Source organism: Atractosteus spatula, chromosome 3, assembly GCF_055471065.1.
Source record: "Atractosteus spatula isolate fAtrSpa1 chromosome 3, fAtrSpa1.hap1, whole genome shotgun sequence".
In the NCBI taxonomy this organism is placed as follows: Eukaryota; Metazoa; Chordata; class Actinopteri; order Semionotiformes; family Lepisosteidae; genus Atractosteus; species Atractosteus spatula.
The window spans coordinates 61,779,930-61,805,708 of NC_142708.1; the positions used below are offsets into that span (position 1 = coordinate 61,779,930).

Here is a 25,779-nt window from a genome sequence, read left to right on the forward strand (position 1 = left end):
CCAGCTCATACTATATTGCTATATATAGCAATATATAAAATTAATACACTATTGCTGAACAAGTGCAAAAACACATGGACTGCAGAGAACATCTACAGCAGTATCTCTAGAGTATCTCCTTCTGCTACAACGACCACTGATACTGAAGCTCAGATACTGCATTTGTTTTCAGAGCTGATCGCAGTGGCTTCTCCTTGTATACATTCAGAATTTGTACAGTTATTAAAACTGCCTCTCCATTATGGAAATGTTTGTAATGCTTTTTTATTAAGCAAACCCTAAAAATCTAAGGTTATTATGGTGCTGGGCTAGCTTCTTGTAAGCAGACAATATCATCAGGTCTTTGAAATAACAAACTAAATTAATGGGATCCTCTTACAATCTGTAATGAAAAGAAATTTTCACCAAAGCCTGGTCCACAACACTTGTGGAGTCAAAACGGGTTTAAAATGGAGAGGTAATCTGAAACATGAAACGCTCATGACACTTAAATCTGTAAATATTTTAGCGCTTCACTGTAGTTCCTCAGGAAGAGAACAGCTGCAAATCCCCTGTGCTTGAACGTCCTGTGACCTGTAATTACCTCAGCCATCCCCTCCATGGGATTCTGGGAGTCCACCTGCAGGATGCCGTTCTTGGCTGTGCGGGAGACGTGCACCTCATGCCACGTGTTCATGCTGACCGGCTCCTCGCTCCTGCCACAGAGAGGACACATGACTATTAATGGGGAGGGATGGAGGACAGCACAGTTTTCACACACCGGTCTTTTCACTGCTGCAGCTCCTACACTCTTTGCAAATAGGTGGGCTGCACTCTGTCAGCCAATCGTTTTGTTTCCCCTGAGCTTTCAAGGCATGAAACTGGACCTTGAGCGGTGTCATGGACAAGGAAGAAAATCATGAAACACTAGATTCAATTTAGGTTTTACAGGAGGTGAGAATGAATTTAATTTGTATTGAGCCTGGCACCCCAAAAGGATCCCAATGTGGATCCCAATGTGTCGAGCACCTCCTGCATCACAAAGTGTGCCAGTCACCATACACACACCGCCACCAGAACCAACACCAGACAAACCATTTCAACAGAACCTGGCTATCCCTGAAGGTCCCCCATCCCAGTACTGACCAGGCCCAGCCTCGCTGATCTGCTGAGCTCTGACAGGATCTGTGATGACATACTTATCCCCTTCCATAATATTTATGTATCCCATGCAACCATAAGCCACAAAACAAGACAACTCGGCCCTGGTGGCACAGAAACACGATGTTTAAGTGTAAAGTGTGAAAATTACTTTCACTCAATAATTCTCAGCTTAACACATCATGCAGGAAGATGTTTTGACACACTCCACACTCCACACTCAATCTGTTGAGGCCGGGGAGTAGCAGTCCAAGGGGAAGGACCTGGATGCTAGAACTCACTGTCTGAATCACATTTGTTCTATTCACAGCTGCTGCAGCACACAGATTTGACAGGCATGTTCAATCATGTGCCCCCCTTGGCTGTCACTTAACGTCCACAGCCCACGCGGTCTCTATTAGTCTCTTCAGTCTGGCATCTTCCAACAAGACAGCAGAAGGAGCTCGATGAGCAGGAAGCATGAATGTCATGTCCTGTGCAGAGCCCAGAGCCAGCAGGGTGCATCGTGGGATTGTCCTTAATAGAATTTCAGGACACACTGCTACAGAAAACTCTCCACAGCTTAATGTGTTTTAGCGATTTACTGGCGAGTAAAGAATTGGATTCTAGGCACTCATTGGCTCAGACCTGCTTGGATAAGGGACAACAAAGTGTCCATAGGGACAAGACTGTCAGAACCAGCCCGCATGAAGAAATTGAAGAGACGAGAGAAGTAAGCTGAGCGAATGGTGAGATGGAAAGATGCAAAGCATGCTGGGAGAAGTCAGTGGTGGTGTTCTCTAATGAACTTTGGCTCCTGAGCTCCCTCAGTTTTTTTTAAAAAAAATTCAAATTCAGAATTTTTTTTGGTGTAATATATTGTATTGGCCATATGTTACTCTTTTTATACATATATATTAAAATGCATAGAGATTTTACAAATTTGAGGATGTTGTTTTATTTGTGGGTACAAATTTCTGTTTCATTACTTTTAGATTTTTTTTAGTGCATTCAGAGATTTTAATTGATTATCAACAGGCAAGCAATTTGTCTGGTAACTAATTTGAGTGACCAAGAGCGCAGTGTGGCACACGGCCTGCCTTTATGCGCTCCTAATGTGTACAGTACCTGATGAGAGCCGGGCCGGAGCCACAGTCAAAGCGGAACTCCAGGTGACCCTTCGCCAGGGCGATGGAGATGAAGTCCTTGCTGTTGGTGTCTTCGCTGTAGAGGAGGACCCCATCTTCCGCGGTGGGCTGAAAGGTGACCTCAAACTCCATGAAGGAGAGGTAGTGCTGGGGCGGCAGGGGCCAAGGCACACAAGCGTAAGACAACAAGGTCTCATTGAACTGGGGCAGCGCCAACCAGAAACCTGTGCATCAGAAACAAGAGATCTGAGAGGGGTGTTAAATCAGAGCGTGAGCTGTAGAGGAACAAGCCGTGGTTATGGGGACAAGACCAGGGTTGTGGGTACAAACCCCAGGCAGGATAAAGCAGTTGTACCCATTAGGAAGGCACCCCACTCTCACTGCTCCAGTAAATGCCCTGTTGTACTGTATATACTGTAGATCATTGTAAATGAGAATGTGTTCCAACTGACTTAAATGTTTCTTTAATGCCTTATTTAAGCAGATAAGTAAAATAGGGAAAACAGTGCTGAAAGAGTAAAGTTACCATTGTAAACCTTCAAGAAAGATATTTCTCTGTGAAAACAGATTGCGAGGCAACTTACTCTCCTCACAGTGCTTTCCTCTGAAGCCCAGCGGACACAGGCAGATGTAGGAATCTGCTCTGTTAGCAAAGCACATCCCTCCATTGGCACAGACAACCTCCTCACACACACTGGCACTGCACTCACCTGTAAGAAAGAAGATGAGCTGATAAAAAAGGAAAAAATACACACAGGCACCTGGAAAAAATCTTCAACCCATTCATTTTTATCTGAACAAGATCTTTTCTCTGAATTGTACACAAATTCAGAAATTTCCTCAAGTTGAGAATTTCCAGTGCAAGGTTTTTTCCAAGGACTTTTTCGTGTGGTGCTCTTCCTTTATCTCCATTCGAGTTGTGTTTAGCAATTTTGTTTGCAAGAAATGGGGTTGTTGTAAAATCTATTTTTTTCCTCGCAAATCCTTTCAGCAGTTCCGAAATCTGTATGGGTATCCAAGCCTTTGCCCTTGTATTTTCTATGGACAATCCGTAGCACATGACAGGTATCCTTAAAATCCTGCTGTGACATGATGGTCTAATCTCCCTTAAGGGTGGGCAGGGACTGGAAAAGCACCACAGGGGGCCCAAGAAAAGCATATGGACCTTGTAATCACTAATTACAGCAACAGCACAACTTCTGAAGGTCAACAGGAGCTGTCCTGGGGCAGGTGTTGGTGCAGGAGGTGGGGGGATGGGGGGCATGCTGCTGGCTTGGCTGTCTGTTTAACGCTTAAAGCTTCATCTTATGTTTATTTTACATTACAGCAGCGGGAAAAAAAGAGTTAATCAGCTCAGCATGTACAAGCAAGATTCAGTAGGAATATATTTTTGGATTCTCGCCTTCAGTGTATCTCACCTAATTTTCTGCTCTCCTGTTAAGAATTTATTTTCAGGCGCAGCAGAGGAATGCATAGTGAAACTGGATCAACTGACAGATTTTTACAGGATGAAACCTAAACAGCTATTGCAATATAGTAATACATTTTATTACGCAGTCAGAAATGGAAAGAGGAGTGATTCTCTTTAAACTAATGAGTAATCCATCTATCTTCTGTTCTTTTTTCTAATGCTCTATCCAATACAGGGTCATGGGAGAGTTGGACCCACTCCTGGTAAGGATAGGGTGCAAGGCAGGGCGCACACAGACACAACCACACACACTATGGCCAGTTTTCTCAGAAGCTAATTAACCCACCAGCACGTGTTTGGATGGTGGGAGGAAAACCACACCAACATGGGGAGAACACACAATCTCCAAGCAGATAGCACCCAAGGAATTGAACCAGGGCCCCAGCCCTGCAAGGCAGCAATGCTAACCACTGTGCCACCATGCCACCCTAAGTAGGGGGTCATTAAAGCAAATACTCTATGCATGTAATGGAAATAATCTATGAGTCAATGGCTGAACAAGTTTCTGAATTGTAATTGTGATGCTTTAGTGTATTTAACACTAGTGTATATACACTGTTGTAGTGTATAGGCACTATAACAACTAATTTCTTAAGGTACTTTTTTCTCCTTTAAGATGATACTAATATACTGTAAGACACTACCACGTCAATTTCACCTGAACTGCAAGGGAAAAACAATGCAAATCAGAAGCCTTGATAATATTCCATCTACAATAAATAATTTGTTACACCAGTTTCATTACATCTATTCAGCTGATCAGATCATTGTGTATTTAATTGTTGGTTTATGTGTTCAATTATTCTGGTGTCAATATGTGCTTATGTCAACCCCTGATTTGATATTTATCTTCAGCTATCAGTGATTTGGGGACAAGTCAGAGCTGGAGGTTTCTGATTCAAGGGCCAGCTGTGCCCTTTTCTCTAGTGAACATGATCTCCAGCTTCTCCAAGCTGTTTTGCAGAAAACCATCCCCATATTGGCCATACCTTTGTAAATTACTGTTGCCATAATAAGCATCATTGAACAAAAATACACCTCAAAACTATGATATGCACAAATGTAATTGGTAGGAGTGTCCCTTTTTAGCTGCAGCCAGAGAGGATTAAAAGTTGTGTGTAAACCAGTTGACAGGCATGTTCGATGAAGATCTGCCACATTGTTACAGCATGGCCACATCACTTTTTCCCCTTCCCTGTCCCAGCTTATACTCGCTTCACAGATCAATTGTGCTGGATCATTTCTGTTAACCTTTCTGCCAGGCTGGTGATGGGCAGGGCTCAGACACCTCCAGGCCTAATGTCTCTCCGAGAGAGCAGATAGATCCTAACCACAGCTGTCAGACAGAGGGGACAAGTACAACTGATAAAGACCTTGTTTGTTCTGCCATCGAGAAAACGTGATTTATGTAATGCCAAGTCAGCCATGAGACAGAAACACCTCTTAGTGTCAGATCACTGTAGGCGGCTGGTGAGTTTTATACATTGGGTCCTGTGTATGCAAGTTCATTCAGAGAAGGTTTTGTATTTGCAGATCCTCAACAGCATTTTATAGGAATTAAAACTAGCTCTAGCAATCAAAATACTGTACAGAATGTGCATAGAAGGGCATGTTAAAATGAACACAACTAGTTGAGAATTTAAATATTTTAAAACATATGTTCACTGATGTTTTGCACAACAACCTCAAAAGGCATTGAAAAAGTCAGCCCAGTGGACCTCTTCAGAACCAACGATCCAATTCTGACCAGAGGACACAAGTGGAAACTATGTGAAAGTGAATTATAAAACTGAGACGCAAAGGGAGTGTGAAAGGAACAAGCGACCCTGACATTGTGTTTAAGCGAATACCCTGTACCTAAAAAAATCTAGATGAGAAGAAAAGTCTCCTCTCATTTGTAACCAGTCTTACGTTCTTATGTACAGCTGTTACAGTATAAGTTACATGTAACGGACTGAAATTCATGTAATCATGTAAAAGAAAAAAAGACTTTTTCTACTGCGGCAGAAAGAAAAACAGGTTTTTGTGAGGAAGGTTAATGGCTGCCTTGTGGCATCACTGTCTGCTAAGACGCTTTCAGACATGATCCTTTAATCACACAATCTGTATGGAAATTTTTTCAGTGCTTAGCCCTTACTTATAGAAATCTTTAGTTCAATTACTTTGGGGAAACTAATTTCCATTAAAGCTTTTTTTTGCATTTAAATAGACACTACATCAGGCTACTTCTCAAACCCCTCAATTCTTCCCCAGACCTGTTCTGCAATTCTATTTCTAGCACAATGAAAGAAATTGCTATAAAGACTGTGCAGTTAACAAAAATCATTGCATTCCTCCTACTCATATTTCACTCTCATTGTTAGTCTGCACATTCCACCCTTTTCGCGTTATTCAGAGAAGGAAAATGAATCTTGCGATGTAGCATTAACTCAGGACACTCCATCACCTGTTGTCCATCTAATTCTGACAAGCTATCAGACCGAGTTCGGTGTAATTTCTGAAAGAAAAAAAATAGCACCTTGTTCCAAAACATTAGTAAGACCAGAAATGGGAATACAATAATAATTACATGCATGCAGCGTAAGTTGATCTGCATTCACAGTTTTAAAGAGTTGAAGGTTAATTTACCAATCGGGGCTGGTTGCTCAAATACACTAAATCTTTGAAAATTAATGAGGTGCTCATGCCCTGGTAGATACAGCAATAGCCATTCTTTATCCTACAACATTGTAAGGCGTTAAATGTCAGCACAACCACATCAGATGCATTTAAAACTTCTGAAGAGCATCCCTGAGCGGTGGTCCTGAGCTTCACAGTCAAAAAAGCTTTTTGCTAAAGAGCAAGAGGACGTTCTCTTTGACCGACTTCTGCTTACCGACTTCAGCCCCGCTCAGGGCTCGGCCCATGGGCCAGGGCCTCATATCGATGGCCCTGCCATTGACGCTCAGTGTCTGGACGCAGCCTTGGAAACCTCGGTTGGTCCCGGTCGCCTTCACTAGCCAATAAGCATTGGGAGTGCCCCCCACATAGAAGGGAGTCCTGAAGGTGATCTTGGTGTATTGGCCCTGTGTGAAAATAAAGACACAAACAGCACTTAATTAAGAAAAGGCCATAGTTCTGTAAAATCATGACCATGACCTCAGTATGCCTAAACGACTAGAGGAATACAGCTCCCATGGTAGCTAGTGCAAATAAACTAAAACCCCTATCGCACAATGCATTTCTATGTCAGTAAGACAGAAAAAGCGCATCCTTGTTTCTCCGCAGGCAACTTTAGGTCACTTCTCCCTGTTGTGAAACAGTCCCAGCAGTGCTCCTCTGAGCTGGCTAATCTCTCCTCCTCTCACCCAGAGAACCGCAAACCTGGCTGGTGTCTCACTTTGCCACACTACAGACGGATCTTCTTGGAGTGGCCTTGGTTTAACTTCTGGCAGCGGTCCTGGCCTGCTGGGGCCCATTGTTCAGCAAACTGCAACTGGCTCCGCCCCCAACCTCTCATTTCACAACACAAAGTCCAGGGAGGGCTCGCTGTACTGTGCTGTCAGCTAGACGGGTTTATTTTCCTGAGCACCGACACTGGAGCTCACAGGAGCTTCAGTCAGGGCATGTCAATCAAGGAATCTTGGAAAGAGTAAACCAGGGGTGGAAAAGTCAAAGGAAGGAGGAGTAGTGACTGCTCCAGTAAGTCATCCTATCAAAACCCCCTCTCAGGCCCTACAGCCTGGAGAAACACAAATATGGTATCCACTGGAGGATGGAAACATTAAAATAAAAATTCAATTGAAAATACAGCTGAAATCTTGGAATAGAAAACGCCTGGTCACGATCCAGGCTACAGCTTTTGGCTCATTTAAATAAAAAAAATTATCGTACAGTGAGCTTTTAAAAAAATCATCAATCAGTCTTCAAAAATTATCTAGAAAACGAAAACAATTAACTGTTTTCCCAAATTATGATACTATCTCACCTGTATTGTAAACCGATCAGTGGGGTCACGGGAGGAACCTTTTTCAAAGAAAAAAAGGTATTTTTAAAACCTTTTAATTCTGAAATGATTGCTGAATCTTTCATTTCAGCTGAAGTCTCCTTATTAATTGAAGATGGACAGGGCATTATCTTTTCCCTAACCAGATTGCTGCTGTAAACTGGAGGTGGTGGACCAGTAGGTGCCAGTACTGTACATCTGGACCAGAATTTTCAAACCAATGCCCCAGTGAGAGGAGACACAGGCTTGTGGGAGGTGCTGTCCCTCAAATCAGACATGAAATTGAAGTCCTGACTGCTAGCATACTAAATAATAATAATAGTTGCTTACACTTATACAGTATAGTGCTTTTCTGGACACCCCACTCAAAGCCCTTTACAGGTAATGGGGACTCCCCTCCACCACCACCAATGTGCAGCATCCACCTGGATGATACGACGACAGCCATAGTGCGCCAGAACACTCACCACACATCAGCTATTAGTGGGGAGGAGAGTAGATGTAACACTGTAAATGTAACACTGTAAGAGTAGGGGGGTGTGGACTCCATTGTCATGGCTCAATTCAGCTTTGGGTTTACACAAAACTCCCTATATTTCCTCCTTTATTTAATTATTAATTTATCTGGGAAAGCAGTTTCTCCGTCTTCCCCCTGATCGGCTGTACAGTGCAGGTGCTCATACAGACCTGTCTGTGTCATGTCATGACAGGTCTGTGTTACCTACTGTAGGTGGGGTGTCACTTCAATGGTGGATAAATTGGGCTGCTTTCTGTTTGGGAAGTGTTTTGGGATTCTTTGGGATCAAATGCACTATGTGAATTGTGACAATGAATAACTGGCTGTTGAACAAGCAAGAATAGCCCCTAGGCTGCTGCCAATTCCAAAGTCTCGCCTCAGTCAGGGTGTCTGCAGGAAATTTGATTTAATAAAAATATTTTCTAAACAAATCCTGGGAACAGACTGGAAAAAGATCATTCAGGCACAGCCACATTTGGCAAGCAACCGCAGTTGCTTTTTACTGTATTTTCCAATAAGACTGCACAGTTAGATAGCAACCTGGCCAGCTGCCTCCAGTTTTCACCTTTTGACCTGCCATTGTTTTCCTGAAAGCAAGGCTAGAGTTTCAGTCATAATACAGTTCCTACAGAAAGAGAGATCTTTCTAGAGGCTAGCAAGCACAAAGCTCTTTTCTGTTTTTGCCTTTTGTCTAACATGTCCACAGATGAGAAGGCTCAGTTCTCAAGTCCATATCTCCTCTACAACTCTCAGGCTTTCTTATGTTTTCTCCTGGCAAATGTTATCCTGCACAGCAACAAAAATATCATACTGCCGTTCACTCTTATCTGGCAAGGGTTTCTGGTTTTCAGAGTTTATATCTGTGTAAGACATTGATATTTTGTGGCCACAGCTAATTAAAAAAATCCACAATGCAATCTTCCTACATTTTTTTACATAGTATTTTTAATGCCAATTTATTCATTACTAAAACACTCATTGTTTGTATCACCCACAGTTTACCAATGTGTCCTTTTCCTCTTTGAAACAAATCACACGGTCATTTTGGCCTGCTCTCAGGTTTAAAGGATTTTTTTTGTTCTTCTTAGTGTTGAATTCAGGACTACAAAAGCAATAGTGCATTCTAAAACATATGTGCGTTACTGCATGTTACCTGCCTACAATACTGCAGCTCGGGAGAAGGTTCTGGAAGGTTCTGCTCACCTGGGACCGACCTGTTACGGGCGTGTCGTTGTCCAGACGCAGCCACCCGTTCGTGCCATCTCTGGAAAGTGTGGCACTGTGCCAGCTGCCCAGCCTGACTCTGCTGTCACTAATAATGACAGCTGTCCCTGTGCCACAGTTAAACCTGAAGGGGTGGGAAACAAATCACAAACTGGGCTGCATCACACTGGGCACAAATATCACTGTGAAGTGCAAGTGTGCCCATTGCCTGGATGGACTCTCTAGGTCACAATCTGAGGAGATATTTAAACAGGAATAAAAGCCTAGCTATTACATTTTTTGCAGTCACCGATATTAGGATCTAATATTTTCTGGACAGTGCCCCACACTCCCCCTGCCTCTGTATGTTCACTGCAAAAACTCTGGCACTGCTTCTCTTAGGAGTCCTTCACAATCAGAGCTTTACACTGATTAGCATGATTTTAAGGTTTAGCCTTGTTATCTTTAGGGCTCTTCATTTTCACTTTTTTATTTTCCAACTGCTTGCCTCCCTTTAAACAGCAATTAGTGGTCAGTGAGTCTTCACTCTATGCCAGTTCTGTAAAAAATGTTGGTTGCCTTCTGAATTTAGAATGATTTTTCATTAATTATAATGACGTCGAATGCACTGGTAATTATTGGACACTAACTATGCTCCGTTCTGTTAAAAAGAGCTTTTGTGTGCACGTCTCATTTAACTGCTAGTGAAAATCAAACCCACGACCATAAACAACTCACTCAGGGCTAAATGATAAAACTGCAGGACTGAGATGAGATTTAAATGGGCTCTGGGTTCAGGGTCACTCAATTCACTCAGCAAACGGTGCTTGAGGGATTGAAGAGGCAAAACGTGCTTGCATAGTTTCATAATTAGCAGGGTTTTAGTGTTTTTGCATGGGAATGAAATAAACTTTAGGAGTGTCACCTAATCAAAAAGACACTCAAAACAATTTTTTCTCCTTTGCAAGTACAACAGTGGTTTCTTTTCATCTAGGAAAATGGTGAGGGTGAGAGACATTTTATCAGACATACATAAGGGATTCTCGTGTTTTCTAGGAGTTTCTCATAGAAACTCACTAAAAGGAAAAAAGATAAGGGCCAAACTCCCACTGCCTGATACTTATGTCATAACATTCAGATTGCTGCAAAAAGCAGATCCTCAAATCTTATTACAAACAACAGATACACACACAATGAACCTATTTCTTGAAACATTCTGTCCAAAACGCACCTGTAACCAGTACAAGCCTTGGTTTTCTTATTCCCAGCAATGACTGTGATGAGACGTTCCTCCTAAATTATCTCTGTAGAGCCCAACCACATTAAAATAAGGAATATGGAATTGCACATTTTTCCTACAGCACCTATTGTATGACTGACCCCACATGAGGCACAGGTCCAACCCTGTTCCCTGGCATGGAAGCTGGTTGTCTGCCACACTGGGAGCTAGCACTGTCACTGTGGCATCACCTCAGGGTTAAGACATTACTGCATTTAGGTTGTTGGTCTAGTGTCTGTGTTCCCATCAAGATCTTAAAGATCTCTACTTGTCTCCAAATTCCTCTTTGTTTTGTGCCAGTTCTGGTCCTAGGAAGCCACGGTGTCCTTTGGTTTTCAAACCAGGACACCTGAATAACTTTCATGTTCAAGTACAATAGCTCTAATTCTTCCAGGTCTCTTCCTCAGCCGACTGCTCATTAGCTCCCTACACCCTCTTCCAGCAGGTCCACCCCCGATCCCAGGGGGGCCTGTTTGCCCACCTGAAGTGCAGCCTGCGCCGGATGACAGCCAGGGAGATGAAGTCTCCGCGCCCATGCTCATTCTCCCCACAGTACAGCAGCAGCCCGTCCTCTGCCTCTGCCTGGATACAACAAAACCTGGGTTATCCTTGCCCCTCCCACCAGAGGACACTGACCCAACAAGACGCCGATGCTGTACATCTGGATTTGGAGCAGGACGTTTCAGCCTTCGGGATTCGCTTGCAGTTTAATTATTTAGATATTGAGCCGTGTCCAATATTTGTGACCTTTCTCAAACATACTTAACAAAACATTGGGTTACCTATTAAAGCAGATTATTGAGATGTCCGATACTGTATATTGCACAGCTCTTAGGAGCTGCTTAGACAGCGATGGGGGGCCAACAATCCACAGCAGACCGATAAGACATCTGCAGGGTTTTTCTGAAAATTTACCCCAATTGCAGAAACAGGTAACAAAATTAAGATTAAGTTTGAAAAAGCATAAATAATTTATAATCCAGTTGGACCAAAACCTCAAAGATACAAGAAAAAATTTAAATCGATACTGCATTGCCATTCAAGAGTAGAGCTAATTATTCTGGACAACAGGGGCAAGAAATGTCATTTACATTTCAGCGGAGGCAGTGAAAAATGAACGACAATTGCCTAGTCTTCAAACACAGTGGTCAGTCTGGCATGTTCTGCTGGGACCTGGAAGTTTGCTAGAAAAGGTAAAGGGATGAACTGGGGACCAAACACTGAAGTAAAAGTTCTGGACACCATAGGGAAATATATATATATACACTGCATATTACAGTTTTCTAAGCCTGTCTTCAAAGAACAAGATTTTGTTTTATGTTTTCAGGTCATTGAAATCTGACTGAAATGTCAATTGTGCTGTAATTGTTAACAGGTTTGCATTTTTTAACTGGTTTAAGTTTCTTGCAAAAAAAACAACAAGGATTTTGCTCTGAAATTGCTTTGTTAATAGCAGAAAAACAGTGTGCAAATAAAATGGTTCTCTTCACTCTGTTTTGAAGTTTCCTTGGTAAATGTTCCTTAGTCAACATTGAACATGAAAGATTAAGATTAAATCCTTTGACATCTTTCCTCCAAAAAACAAAATCTGACTTCAGGAGGTGTTCATACTTTATTACCCTTACTTCTGCATCAGAACAGATTATAAGGGTTTTCCAGTTTTTCACAGCTACCAGCTTTCAGATTTTAACACAAAAACGTGACTGGATCTCAGTGTTTGAGTGCTTGCAAATATCTTTACTACCGATCAAGGCTCTTTACTATGCTGGACGCTCAAGTGAACGCACCTTGAATTCAATGGTGATCTGAAACGTTTGATAGGAATTCTTCAGTGGTTCAAAAGCCATATGGGAAAAGCCATAGAACTTTGGATACTGGACTGGAACACCTGGAGGAGAAATTCAGGCAGTCGATTATTAACATATGGATCAAAGAATTTCAGATCTTTATTCACCTTGCCGCATCTCTCAGAAACTAACCAAAGTGCACTAAATTCACATTACACATCATGGTTAGCATCTGATCTTAAGAGAAGACTTCAGTTCTTATTGGATTTTAAAAGTTTGGGGGTTTTGAATTCCTCATTTTCAATTAATAACATAAGCATTTGTCTTGCTATTTCCACAAAATTTACAGAACTATGAAGATTCAATCTGTAGCGTAACATTATAAACATCTGTTGTCCTTTATACTACATGATAACCATCCACGAAATTTCTTGGATAAATAGTCATTGAGACAAATGCTACTTATGGACAGAGAACAGCTTTAGAAAGATGTCAGGATTTACTATGAAAGCACAATATTTTGGTTCAAAATGACAATGATCAACTAAGGGAAAAGCCCAATTACTGATGTTCAGCGCACATTACAAATATCCTGCACTGCGAAAGTAAAACAAAATATGAAATCGGGAGATGTTTTCTGATTAATTAATAAAAGAACAGATTTTTTCAGTTATAAAATATAGAAGGCAACAAGGTCACCCTGTACCACTGCTTTTGGACTGAAAAGAAAGATTATTCTCTGGAAAGCAGCAGGCTTCTCTCGGCACTCCGTGGAAGTGACTCATCAGACTTTGAGGTCGTGGGGAATCGGAGGAGAAGGCAGGGGAGGGGGGGGGGTTGGCTTTAAGAAGGGAGAATGTGAGCTAACGGTGAGTTTTGCCAGGAGGAAGTCCTGAATAGCACCCCTGTCTGCAGGCAGATTAATGCATCGCTCGGCATCATTCACCACATGAGTCGATGTGCTGGGGGCAAGGTCACAGTGCTGTGGCTGTATGATGTTTTTCATGGACATAAAAAAAAAATCGAGCTCAAAGAGCAAACAAGCCCTGTGCAACACAACATTGATTTGTTTCCTTTACGGGGTTCGGATTAATGCATAGACCATAAACCTTTAATATTGACAGGACCGGTTTCTCAGGGGAGGGCAGAGCAACAACAGAAGCAGAAGCGATATCTTTTTGGAAAATGTTTAACCCTTGCAAAGCAGGAATTTGAGCCATCACTGAAATAATGTTGGGGAACTAGCACCTCTGTTCAAGTGGGATCCAAACTGAGGAAGCGGATCTTGGCAAAGTACCAGACTTTGTGGAAAAAAAAAACAATGAAAAGACATAAATGACTATGGCAATATATAATCATCTCATTAAAAAAACTAAACTTCATAACAAAAAAGTGTGCATTATGCAACAGAATATATCACTCTATTGCATTGGCATCATTAACGGTTTTCTGAGTCACACTGTACATACTGCACTCTACAACATAAAGATTATTCCATAGTCCATACGGTATGTTGTTTGTAATTCATTGTTATGTAATAGCAATCAAGCATATTTGTTTTAGATCATCAAGATCAGGTACAAACGCATGGCTGCTTTGCACTTTTAATGCATGACAGGGGGAAGAAGTATTGCATTTCAGATGTTTTAGGGTTCTATTTTATACAGAAGCATAGCTTACTACCATGATTCAGTACCTCCACAGGTCAAGGCTGAAGCTCTCTCTGTGTGCTCAGAAACACAATTGTACTGACACCACTGAGGATCAATATGATAAATAAACCAATACATACTGTACACTAACTGCCTCAAGTCCCCTTTAAGTGTTGAAATTTCCCTCACTTTTCACAAAGCAAAATCTTATAGTAACACAAAAGGAGGAGATGTGAAGGATTCGCAGACTTGTACTAGTACATAGTTCATAGACTTTTAATTTTCTAAAACAAATACATCTGTTTTTTTATTTGGTTATATTCATAATAGCAGAACATAGTATGATGCTCATGCACTGTGTAATAGTGTGACCATTTTCTTTGGCATAAGGGTCAATATACTGCCTCTCAAGTGCAAGTCATAGCTGGCTGCGTCAGTGGTTAAAATTAGTCCGAAATTCCCTCCTCGACCCTTGAGAAGGAGCTGTCATTAGGCTGACCTTTGGGACAAATTGGAATAATACCCAGATGTTTCACCCTTAAAAAAGAAAACTAAAAATAATCACAAAGGTAGTCAACGATTCCATTAGAGTTTCCTCTCAGGGTAGATTAAGAGGTAAGAATGTGAAAAATGGAGCAAAGCAAAATTTCCTGATGTGATCTAGCCTCTGATCCAATCTGGCTTTTATTAGTTCCCTGGGAGAGCTGAGAACAAACTGCTGGAGGAGGATTGTGATGATTCTCTGAAGGACGTATTCTATATGTTATGATGGGGATTCTTTTTGACCCCCTTATTAAGATGTGCTGGAAAATCTTCTTTAAAGAAGTTATAAAGGTGAGGTATGACAGGATACTCCAACTCAAAGATGAAAAAAAAATATTGATCACAAAAGAAACAGTGCAGGACATGTCAAACAGAACACTAAGCTCCCTTAAAATACTTATAAACAGTTAAAACAGATCAAACAAATTGGAAGAACACAATGAAGGGCTGCTATAAAACTGCAAAATTGAACTAGCAATGTATAATGTATGCAACCTGTACTTACTCGGGTTTACTCTCAGTATTTAATTATTAATACATTTAATTGGCAAACCTGCAAAAGAGCAATAGCTATTTTGTCTCATTTTTTTCCATCTATAGAGTCTCAAGATCTGCAACAAAAACATGCCAGAACCAAAAACTTAAGCTTAAGTATCAGTTCAGTAAAGCCAAGTTCTGAGAGGTACATTTGTGATTCATAAGAAGTCTCTTTTCTAAGACACGCAAGACAAAACGTGCCTTCACAGCCCCCAGACAAGACATCCCTTTATCCCTAAATCCTGAGAAATGCTTGGCAGGATCTTTTCCACTTCAGGGCACACGAGCAAAATGACGTGGGGGGAAAAAAATTAAAAACAGGAGAAAATTCATTCTAAAGAAACCATTTTGTGATGGTATACATTACTCACACAGTTACACCCCCTGATCAGAGTCAACTCCGTTCATGAAATACACAAATGACACCCAGGCCTGAGTGGATTCTGCTTTGCCAGCCAACACGCTCTGTCAGGCTGTCGTTAGCTCTGGGCAGTGTTTTTAAAAAGCAGTCTCCACTTCATGGTATCTGAAGTAGGCCCTCCTGGCAGGCACGCGTGAGTCATCATGTGACGACCCCGGAGCCAATAGCATCTGCTCACCTTCCGAACAGAAGGGCCCCCCTCTGCCCAGGCTGCAGTGGCAGCGCGAGCCGCCGCTGTCGTAGTCGTTGACGCAGAAGCTGTCGGCGGGGCAGACTGTGTCGTCACAGGGCAGCTCGTGCAGGCGGGGCATGGTGCCACCCCTTCCCGTGGGGGCGGAGGTCGTGGGGGCAGGCGTGGTGGTAGTAGTGGCAGAAGTTGGAGTCGTGGACGTGGTAGTCGTCACTGTGTACTTCAGTCTCCCTTTTCCTGTCTGAGAGGCAGGAGAGGCCTTAGCCTCCAACTGGAACTTCCTGTTGTCCTCCTTGATGGCAGGAAACGGCCTGAGCTGCAGCAGAGGGAGGAACAATATTGCAATAGGTTTAGAAGAGATGACAACTGGAATGCCAACAGGTGTTATTTTGTTTTAGCTCATTCTTACTTGAGGTAGTAGTGATCCACGACAAACTTTTATAGCAACTCAAATAAGTGCGCAGGAATGATAAGTTTTCTTTGGTTTGTTTTCAAAGCTCTGTTTGGATTTTTGATTATATGAAAGTTTCTTTTAAGAAAAGAGGAGCTATCCTTTCATGGGATACTCTACAATTCAGTGACAACAGATTTCTATCCAGAGAACTCTGGCTTTCCTTTCGCATCCTGGAGCACGGCTGTCGATGGCGTCCATCATAGACGACACCTTTATCGTCACCTGCACTATACTGTGTTCAGCCCAGCCTTGCAACAGAGCTGCTCCAGCATCTGCTTCTCCTCATGGAAGGGGCAAATTACTACCAGTCAATCAACATATCACCATGTCTTTGAGTGGTGGAGAGAAACAAGAGACGAAAGCAGCTGCAGGAACATGAGGAGAAACAGGTGTGAAGCCCAGCTCAGAATTGTACCCAGGACCCTAGAACTGTAACACAACAAAGGTAACCATCACTCCACCATGCTGCATGTAATAGTCAAGTTAAAAATTGTAATCTAATAGGTGCGGCCAATTTACTTGTGGCAGGAGAAAACAGTACTGGAACCTTGGCTAATGACAGGCTTTACAGGGTGAGCTTTCCTTGTGTTCTCAAACAAAATGGCAGGACACAGCAACTATCTGGGAGAAGTACTGAAAAAGAAAAACACGAGATCGAGAGAACAGCCCACCTCTTCAATGTAGATATCGTAGTCTGAGTCATCAATCCCGAAGGCCACCTCGTCATTGATCTTAGAGTCCGTGATGTAGCTCTGCCCATGATGTCCACTGCCCAGCTCATCAGTACCTGTAAAGAAGAGCTCAGGCATTACAGGGAACTGGGCATCTACTGTCAACGGCACCCAGATATTAAAGAGTTTCTACATGGGATGGACATGTGGTTGATAAAAGGGACTTTCTGCATTGCCAAAGTGTGCTCATGTCATATGTTTTTAACGGTGAGCAGCCTGACCCAATAAAGAGAGGTGCAATTTTTTTTCTTAGCTTTATCTGCAATAAAGGATTCGTTAAATCTGTGTTGTACCTCTTCAGCTCACCCTTCAAATTATATTTTTGGATCCAACCTGTACTTGAGCATATACAATATATAAAGATCTACATGGGTTTCCAATGTGTGTTTTCCTATTTTTCCCACATTAACTTTAGAAGAATCTTGAAAAAGAAGATGTACTGTATAGTTATAAACATCTGTGACGAGACTTGAACAAAATATCAGAACTGGTACAGTAGGTGCGGAGAGAAGGGGGCAATTTCTCAAAGTGCAATGATCCGCCTATTTCCGTGTCAATCAAAAATGTAGCAAATTAAAGTGTAACAATGAATCTGTGATAAATTAAATACAAATGCGCAAATACAGGCAGAGGTGGCAGAGTCACAGAATAGAGAAATAGTTTTCAGTTTTATTTTTCATTCAAATGCAGTTTGAGAATTTCAGGTGGAGATTTTTGGGGAACTGCAAGAAACGTAGGAGGAAATTTTAAAGTGGGGAAAAAAAAAATCTTTGAAACCAACAAAAGACAACAGAGCACTAAATCTGTGGATAAGCACACCACAATCATATTCAGCTCCCAAGTCATGACACACCAATGATTTCATTACCTAAAATTGGCCCGCTTTTAAGAACACGCTGGACACTGACATTTAAAATGTCAGCAGGAATTTACTCAGGGATGCGATAGAAGCATTTCCATGTCCATTACAAGACCTCTGCAAATACGACTGCGACAGGGGCGATGCAGTGACAGACATTTTATCCCCGCGCCACCAGCCTGAAGTTCTCATGGGACCGCACTCCTCATTTAAAGCAGTGCTCCGAGTTATGTCCTGACATGTTTCATGACCGTGAAACCCAGGGAGACCGGAGACAAAACAGGTATGTTTCAGACCAGGCACTGAAGCAGAAGGGAAGACTGCCGATCGAAGTTCACACCAGCCCCCAGCTTTAAACTGTAGGAAAGGCTGCTACTCATATTAAAACAAATGTCAATTCCGACACCTTTCTGAAGCTAGACTCTTTTATAATTTGTTTCGAGATGACTAAGATAATAGTAAAATATTTGAGTTTTTTACAGACCATACTGTACAGTAAATTCATGGGAGGTGTCCTGAGCCCAAATCACAACTCACCCTCCCCCCCCCCAAAAAAAATTATATAATCCACTCCATGCTGCCTTCCTCTCTAGTCTTGAATGTGACACAAAGTTAAGAAAAAGATAACAAGGATGCAGAACTTATCTTTTAATGCCAGAAATCAGAGTTCACAAAGTTAGGGATTTGCAATTTTTCTTAGGTTTATTCCTGACCCAGTGATCTTTTGCTCTGTGTTAAGAGTAACATCGTATTTACAGTGCTCATCAAAGCAAACACTTCTCAACTACGCCTGAACAATTCTGTTCCAAGCGATGAAGATTCAAAATTTCTATAGTGCACCAAGATGGTATATTGGATGACTTTTTTTTATTCCTAGGAAGTGGCCAAATCCGTACTCCAACACATTCAAAATGCAAATCTTGGAATAAAGCCAGGCTGTTCATGCTGCAGTAGTTTATATACTATAAAACATGAGCTGATGATAAAGAATTGTCTGACTGGAGGAGAAATGAATAAGGCACTGCATCCCACAGATGTAAGGAAACAAGATATGCATACAAATAAGAGAATGTGAATCAGGTCTGTCATAATGAGAAAAAAATGAGAATGTTCACCCATAAAGTATGACCAACGGCACAGGGAAAGGGTTTATTGAGAAATCAATAATGCACCACACAATATACACTCAAGATGACATGTGGCTTAAAATCTGTAAGATTTTATATTGGTAGAGGGAACAGCAAAGACATGCAACCTGAAATGGATGGAGTACTGACAGCGAGACACAGAATATCAGTGGCAGATGGCAGAATCTGTGTAGCTGCTGTTCTGTACCCAACATTGTGCACCTCATAGAGCACACTCTGATTTGGGAACCTCCCGTACTCCCTCAACAAAAGGCAAAAGAGAAGAACAGCTCTGGTTATCAGCAGCCTGAAATCGCACTCAACATGCATCGCAAAGTGGAGAATGAAAGGTGCAAATATTGTACTGAACCCATTGCATTTTGTACACTTTTTTTCCCCATCTCTTTCCCAAACACATGGCATTTAGTAACCCTGCACATGCCAGACATGTTCGGTATTTGTGTGTGTGAGAGAGAGAGAGACACAGTCACCCTAGGTGGATTTGTGGGCCTGACTTGTCTGGGGGGAGGGGGGAGGTCTCGAGGTTGCTCTGGTCTGTTCTGTCTGGGAAAAGAGTAATAACCAGATTTTCTCACCCGAAGAGAGACTGAGACGCAGTCCCTCGCAGACCCCTCCCTAAATTGCCAGGATTTAACACTTAATTCAATTACCCCAGGTTAACTCTTTCACAGCCATCATGGCTTGTCTGTCCTCCCAGGCCTAGTGCAGTAAAGCCATAGAAAGTTTCTGCAGCCCACTGACCCTCTGACCTCCTCCAGGCACAGTGTCATTGCTCCTTGCTACAAATTTCTTAAGATTAACCTCAGTAAGATGTGCCATTTAATTTGCTCTCTAACCACTAGAAACTATAAAGAGGCTTCATTTACTAAATGCCCCACACATCTCCCAAGCATGGGACCTGAGACCTACTGGCACCTACATCAAAAATGCTCCCCAGAATTCTCAACTTGTGAATAGATACTATTCAAACTGTGTTGACGTTTTAGGCTGTCCTTTCACCGAAAACCACAAACTGAATTACTGGAACTGACTGGATGACCAAGAAACACACCCAGAAACATGTTTAGGAAATATTTAGGAAGCACTGTTAAATATCAATACATTAATATATGTAATTATTTCTATGGACATGTATAATCCTTTGTAGAGATACAGGGTAATACTGCAATATATTACAATTGATGTTGTAAGATGTACAATTACATGAACCATACAACTCATTTACACCAAAAATTAAAATAGCCAATTTAAAAAGCAAATGTTTTAAAATGTATTGCATTGTATTTTTAGAATTTTTCTTCTGCTATATATTTGTATACTGTACATTCAACTTCCAAGTGGGTTGAGAAATACTTCTCTCACACATGCAGGATAACACATTCTCTCAAAAGGCAATGCAGGCCATTGTTGAGTAGAATATATATATATTAATTAAGCTTTGCTGTCTGGCATGTGGTGAGAGGAGAGGCTACTGGGGTTTCGCGATGAAGTCTCTTCTTCAAAATAGGTCAGACGGTCCTTGGACTGCAGTCAGCACCTGCGACCTGGGCTACACTATGCTCCAGGTGCAGCACTTCCACATTTTTTCTTTTCGTACAAAGCAGTCCCAGAACAAACTAATTAGGACCAGAGGTCACAGTGAAATCATGACCTCCCATCTTGCACTGAGCCCTGCATTACTTTCCTGGGAAGATGAGTAACAGTATTTTCTCACCCATCTTCTTGTGAAGCAGTGTTACAATTAAAATAAATCCAGTGTTAAAAATGACAGCAGGTAGACATGAGTTTTTTTTAAGTAAGCCTGACATTTATAGTTATTTTAAAACAGATTCAACACAGTGTGAGGTTATGGATAGGTTGTGAAAAGTAAATTCCGCATCGATAATGCAATGTACTGTCAATGCAAAAATGCATAAATTAGCAGGAAACACTGAGGAAGCCAATACACCCACAGTACTGCGTGTACTGTATGTACACCTGGCTATGTTAGAGGTACCTTTGACACTGTGACAGGATAAAAGAATGTAAAGGAAATGTGTAAATAATGTGTAAACCTAAAATAATGAGATACTATTTCTTCAACACTCTGCAGCACATAAAACCTGAATTGGAATTTAAATAAAAAAAACATTCAAGAGAAATTATAACAGTTTCCCAAACAGATATAGAATCGCATTAAAGCAGGAAAGATACTGCTGTGAATTGACATTGCTGCTGACACCACTCAATATAGTCTGTGCTGGACTGGATGTGCTGTTATCTTGCTTCATAACAATCACAACATTAACAAAAGTTTCCTAAAACCAAGCTGTGCATATTTTAGAATATTATTACGGTTGGTCAGATTTATTAGATTCAAAATATAAAGCGGAAGGCCATCATGACACTGGAGACTCTGCTCAAATGTTTTATGTTCAGCACCACAAGTTCTGTAGGCTCCACTTATCCCGAGCCCAACAAATTCATTTCTTCAAAATCTGCTTTGTAAGCTTCTTTGTAATGTGTGACACCTGTCTGGATAATCATGAAACAATATGTGCATCTTAAAAGAAGAACTGTTTTTACAACTTCCTAATTCCTATTACTTCATATTCATATATATAAGCACAGACTTTATAAAATGTAATGAGTTAAGTGCCTGCATCCTGCTGTTTTTAACAGTTTCAGACTGAATCAGTGGCCAGCATCTCATTAGCTCTGCTTATCTGATTCAACAACAACTAATACAACCTCCATTCAAGTACAGGAGACAACAGCTGACGACATGCTAGAACGCTCCAGGTGCACAAAGCAAACCACAGACCCGAAGCCTTGTACTGTTATCTTCACCCTTTGCATCCCAAAAGAATGTGACTAAGTTACTTTGGATAAAAGTGTCATTTTACTATTCCAAATAAAATGACTGAGTTCCCCAATTCAGAAAGAGCTTTTGTCTCAGTGGATCTAAAGAAGGCTAATTGCTAGACTTATTCACACAGTTGAACACTGCATTTATGGATTGCATCAGGTCTGGCACAGTTCCATGACATTTGAGGTTCCCAGAGAGGATTGCCAAGGTGAGAGATCCCCAAGTAACAAATAATTCTCAAGCACATCTGTTCCTCCACATTTCCCCCTGGAGAGCCACTGTCCTTAGCATGAACAGCCTTCCTTCAGGAATTGTTTTCCTGAACAACCTGCTGACAACTACTTTCGAGAAATCTTGAACAGTTGCTTTATTTTATTATTATTAATAAAGCCCCTCCTCAAACAAATTCTGAAAACAATAAAATGTTAATCAACTACTACTAGAACAGTTAATAAAGTTTCAAGTGTGTGACCTATATTACAATTCATTAGATTCCTTCCTGTTATATTACAACAAAGCCATCAATGGGATGCTCACATTTTACTGTACACAGGTCTTACATCAAGAATAATTAGCTGAAAACAAGCTACATATTAAGATTGTTCCACAATAAATGGATAATTCACAAGAAGCGAATTAGTCATATTATAAACATATACTCCAAAACCAACTAAGAACACATGCATAAACCACTAAATAAAAAAAATTGTACATGTAAACTAAAATATTTGCAACACTTAAAATTAAAAACGACTACTGAGTTAATGATTACTACAAAAGTGTTCATAAATGTTGTCACCGTTTATAAAATGTAATGGAGTTAAGTCCCTGCATCCTGCTGTTTTTAACAGTTTCAGACTGAATCAGTGGCCAGCATCTCATTAGCTCTGCTTTTCTGATTCAACAACAACTACTACAAACTCCATTCAAGTACAGGAGACAACAGCTGACGACATGCTAGAACGCTCCAGGTGCACAATGCAAACCACAGACCCGAAGCCTTGTACTGTTATCTTCACCCTTTGCATCCCAACAGGATGCGACTAAGTTGCTTTGGATAAAAGTGTCAGGGTCGGGGGGAGCACTTGACCCATCTCTATTGGATGAAAAGGCAAGCTCCAGTCAGTCGCAGTGGTAACAGTTCCCCAGATTACCAAGAGACCCCTAGACAACTCAGAGTTCAACCCGTGCTAACAGTGCTTCACCCCTCTGCTTTTCTTAGTACCACCATCCACAGTCTCCTCTATATATTGTAATTGCGTTTTATCTTGTGTATTCTTTTTATTTATTGTTGTTGTCATTCTGTAAAGCACTTTGAGAAGCCACCTTTAAAGGTGCTTTATTAAATAAAGTTTATTATTATTATTATTATTATTATTATTATTAATCTGTGCTCTGCGTCGACACCTCTCCTTGCTGAGCTACCTGGTGGACTCCTGGAGAATAGAGTCACACATTACTCCATGCAACCTGCAAATCATAGAAGAATTAACTGTACATTTAACAAAGACAGGTAAAACAAAAGTCATGGTTTCATTACTTCTTCATGTTTATTAAATTATTTTCCTTTAGAATTAGTAACCTTTCATGAGTTGGTTTGGCACTTTCACCCCAATCGTTAACATTTTGCTTAACCAGAAATTTGGTCAAAGGATCTGCTAATGAGCCAAGAAGCCTCCATCCAAATATCTCTAATCCAAGTCCAGAAGTGCTTTTATGAACTGAGCGAAACTCCACAGAGGAAGTTGGTTCCACCTCATTAGTCAACACCCGCGCTTTTGTCTCAGAGTTGTTATTGTTACCATGGAGGGTCGCCTGACCCCGGTCTTCCTATTTAGGTTTCTGATAAGCACTGTGCGCTGAAGAGCTCATCAAGAGCCGCACACCCGTGTGCTTGGAGAACACAGCCAACCGCGCAGGACGCAGAGTTGTTTGGAGAAGCCAAGTGAGGTCAGCACAACAAGCAAAGCATCTGAAGCAATGCCATTTCAGGGAAAAAAAAGGTCACTGCTGACTTAAAGGCAAATTTCAAAGCCCACGCGATATATCTGCTTTGTTTGGCTTTATGAGGCATGTGCAGACAGCAGCCTTGATGTAGAAATGGGCTGCCAGTCTGTTAGCTCGCCTGCAGGAAATAAAAGGGCTGCCCTTACAGAGTTCCTAGACAATATTTACACCGAGCTGCACATTTTCCCTTCACTTCACTGGAGTAAAGAACCACATGGCCTTCTGAATTCTGAAGAGCTGTATGGGGGGTCCCAGTGAATACTGAAGTCCATTCTGTCCAGTGCAATTTAAGGCCTGTTCATAGTAAACTTCAGCGCTAGGGCGTTTGTTAAACAGTGGTCTCCCAGCATCAGCGCATGTGCTTCACACATGGATAAACTATGCTTTTCCATGCAAATGAGCAGCTGACAACATTCAAACCAAACCATAAAACATAACCTAATACTTCATAATGACATCATACTCATATCATCTATCACTAAAATCTATCATAATTTGCTTGTCACTGGGTTCCAGATGTTCGAGGTCCCTCTGTATCTGTCCCATGCTTACACACTTACTGAGCGTCCTGACTGGGATGTTGGTTTCACTGGGCAGGCTGGTCCCGTGTGCATTGACGGCTCTGACAACAAACTGATACTGTGTGTCTGGGACGAGCCCCTTCAGAACCATGGAGTTGGACTCAATGGGCTCTTTGATTGCTGTCCACTCCGTGTCCAGCTCAGGCCTGCGGAAAGAATCAAACAAAGGAGTGGGTGTTTGTTACGATGGTTTTGTTCAAACCTTGAAAGCTTTAAATTGAACATTACTCATTCATTCTCATTTATTGATATCAATTCTCTTACATTAATACTGTACATCACTGTTACCATTTTCTTACAAAAGCAATTAAAGATAAAGCCACATAATGCTAAAGTACTGGTTTAAAGCTGACTGCAGGCTCATATCTCTGCACAATGCATAATTAGCGAAGTAATTATGTTAAGTTTGGTAAATCAAGGACAATTGGCTATAAACTGCTTTGACACAATACAAATTATCTGCTTCTGATACCTATACTGCTAACTAATAGAAAATACAAGTTTTAAAAAATGCCTGTTCATTTGCATCTGGAGAAACAAGACAGCACAATACTACATGCTTGTAAGCAATGGGATCACATTTCAGCTCCTGGTCTATGCAGCTGGGATAAATGCCTAGCTTGCCAGCTATTGGGATATCGATGAGTCAGTGAATATATCTTTGAAAGAGTTGCTTGAGAAATGATCTGGATTTATCTTAACCACAGTGACAACTTGTGTTAAAGATCTAAAAACAGGGATATAAAACAGCTGTAATTTGAAGATGGCAGTGAGAGGCAAATATTATGGACATAACTATAACTTCAATGCATCATTAGATTGGGTCTAAAAACATCAGGAACAAGAAAATTCCAAGCCTGACACACAGAAACAAGTAATAGGTTTATTCGATGCTGAATTGAGAAGAGAGAAAACAACGTTTCGGTTGTGAAGCCTTGACACCCGAAGAAGGCTTCACAGCCGAAACACGGTGTTTTTTCTCGCTTCTCTTTTCAGCATGGAATAAACCTATTACTTGTTCCTTTGCAGACTACGCATCCCGATGCAGCTACCCACCTGAACTACTGACACTCAGAACACCCTTAGAGCATGCAGTATTGGAAAGGAGCACTGTCGACATCTGCCTCACCTTTAAGCTTTGACGGATGTACCAGTTGGCCGATCATGGGACTCTGAGTCAACCTATACATTTCATCGACATTTCGCCAGCCCCTGTTGGTGCGAGAGCTATGGGGGTCTCCCACTACAGAGCTGCCGCTCGTGACCGAGTCTCACCTCTGTGCCACAATCCTGGGAAAA

The 25,779-nt window shown here is 41.5% G+C and overlaps 1 protein-coding gene across 1 annotated transcript in view; it reads right to left on the reverse strand.

Annotated features, from left to right (window-relative positions):
* Positions 1–25,779, reverse strand: part of egflam (EGF-like, fibronectin type III and laminin G domains) — a 54,636-nt gene that overhangs the window by 7,186 nt on the left and 21,671 nt on the right. Inside the window, exons 7-16 of the mRNA XM_088910828.1 lie at positions 24,460–24,626; positions 16,978–17,093; positions 15,841–16,168; positions 12,510–12,610; positions 11,204–11,304; positions 9,444–9,588; positions 6,614–6,803; positions 2,852–2,977; positions 2,248–2,491; positions 584–695 (exon numbers count right to left, since the gene is read on the reverse strand). Of these exons, the coding sequence (XP_088766954.1) occupies positions 584–695; positions 2,248–2,491; positions 2,852–2,977; positions 6,614–6,803; positions 9,444–9,588; positions 11,204–11,304; positions 12,510–12,610; positions 15,841–16,168; positions 16,978–17,093; positions 24,460–24,626 (1,630 nt within the window). The remainder of the gene's footprint in view (positions 1–583; positions 696–2,247; positions 2,492–2,851; positions 2,978–6,613; positions 6,804–9,443; positions 9,589–11,203; positions 11,305–12,509; positions 12,611–15,840; positions 16,169–16,977; positions 17,094–24,459; positions 24,627–25,779) is intronic.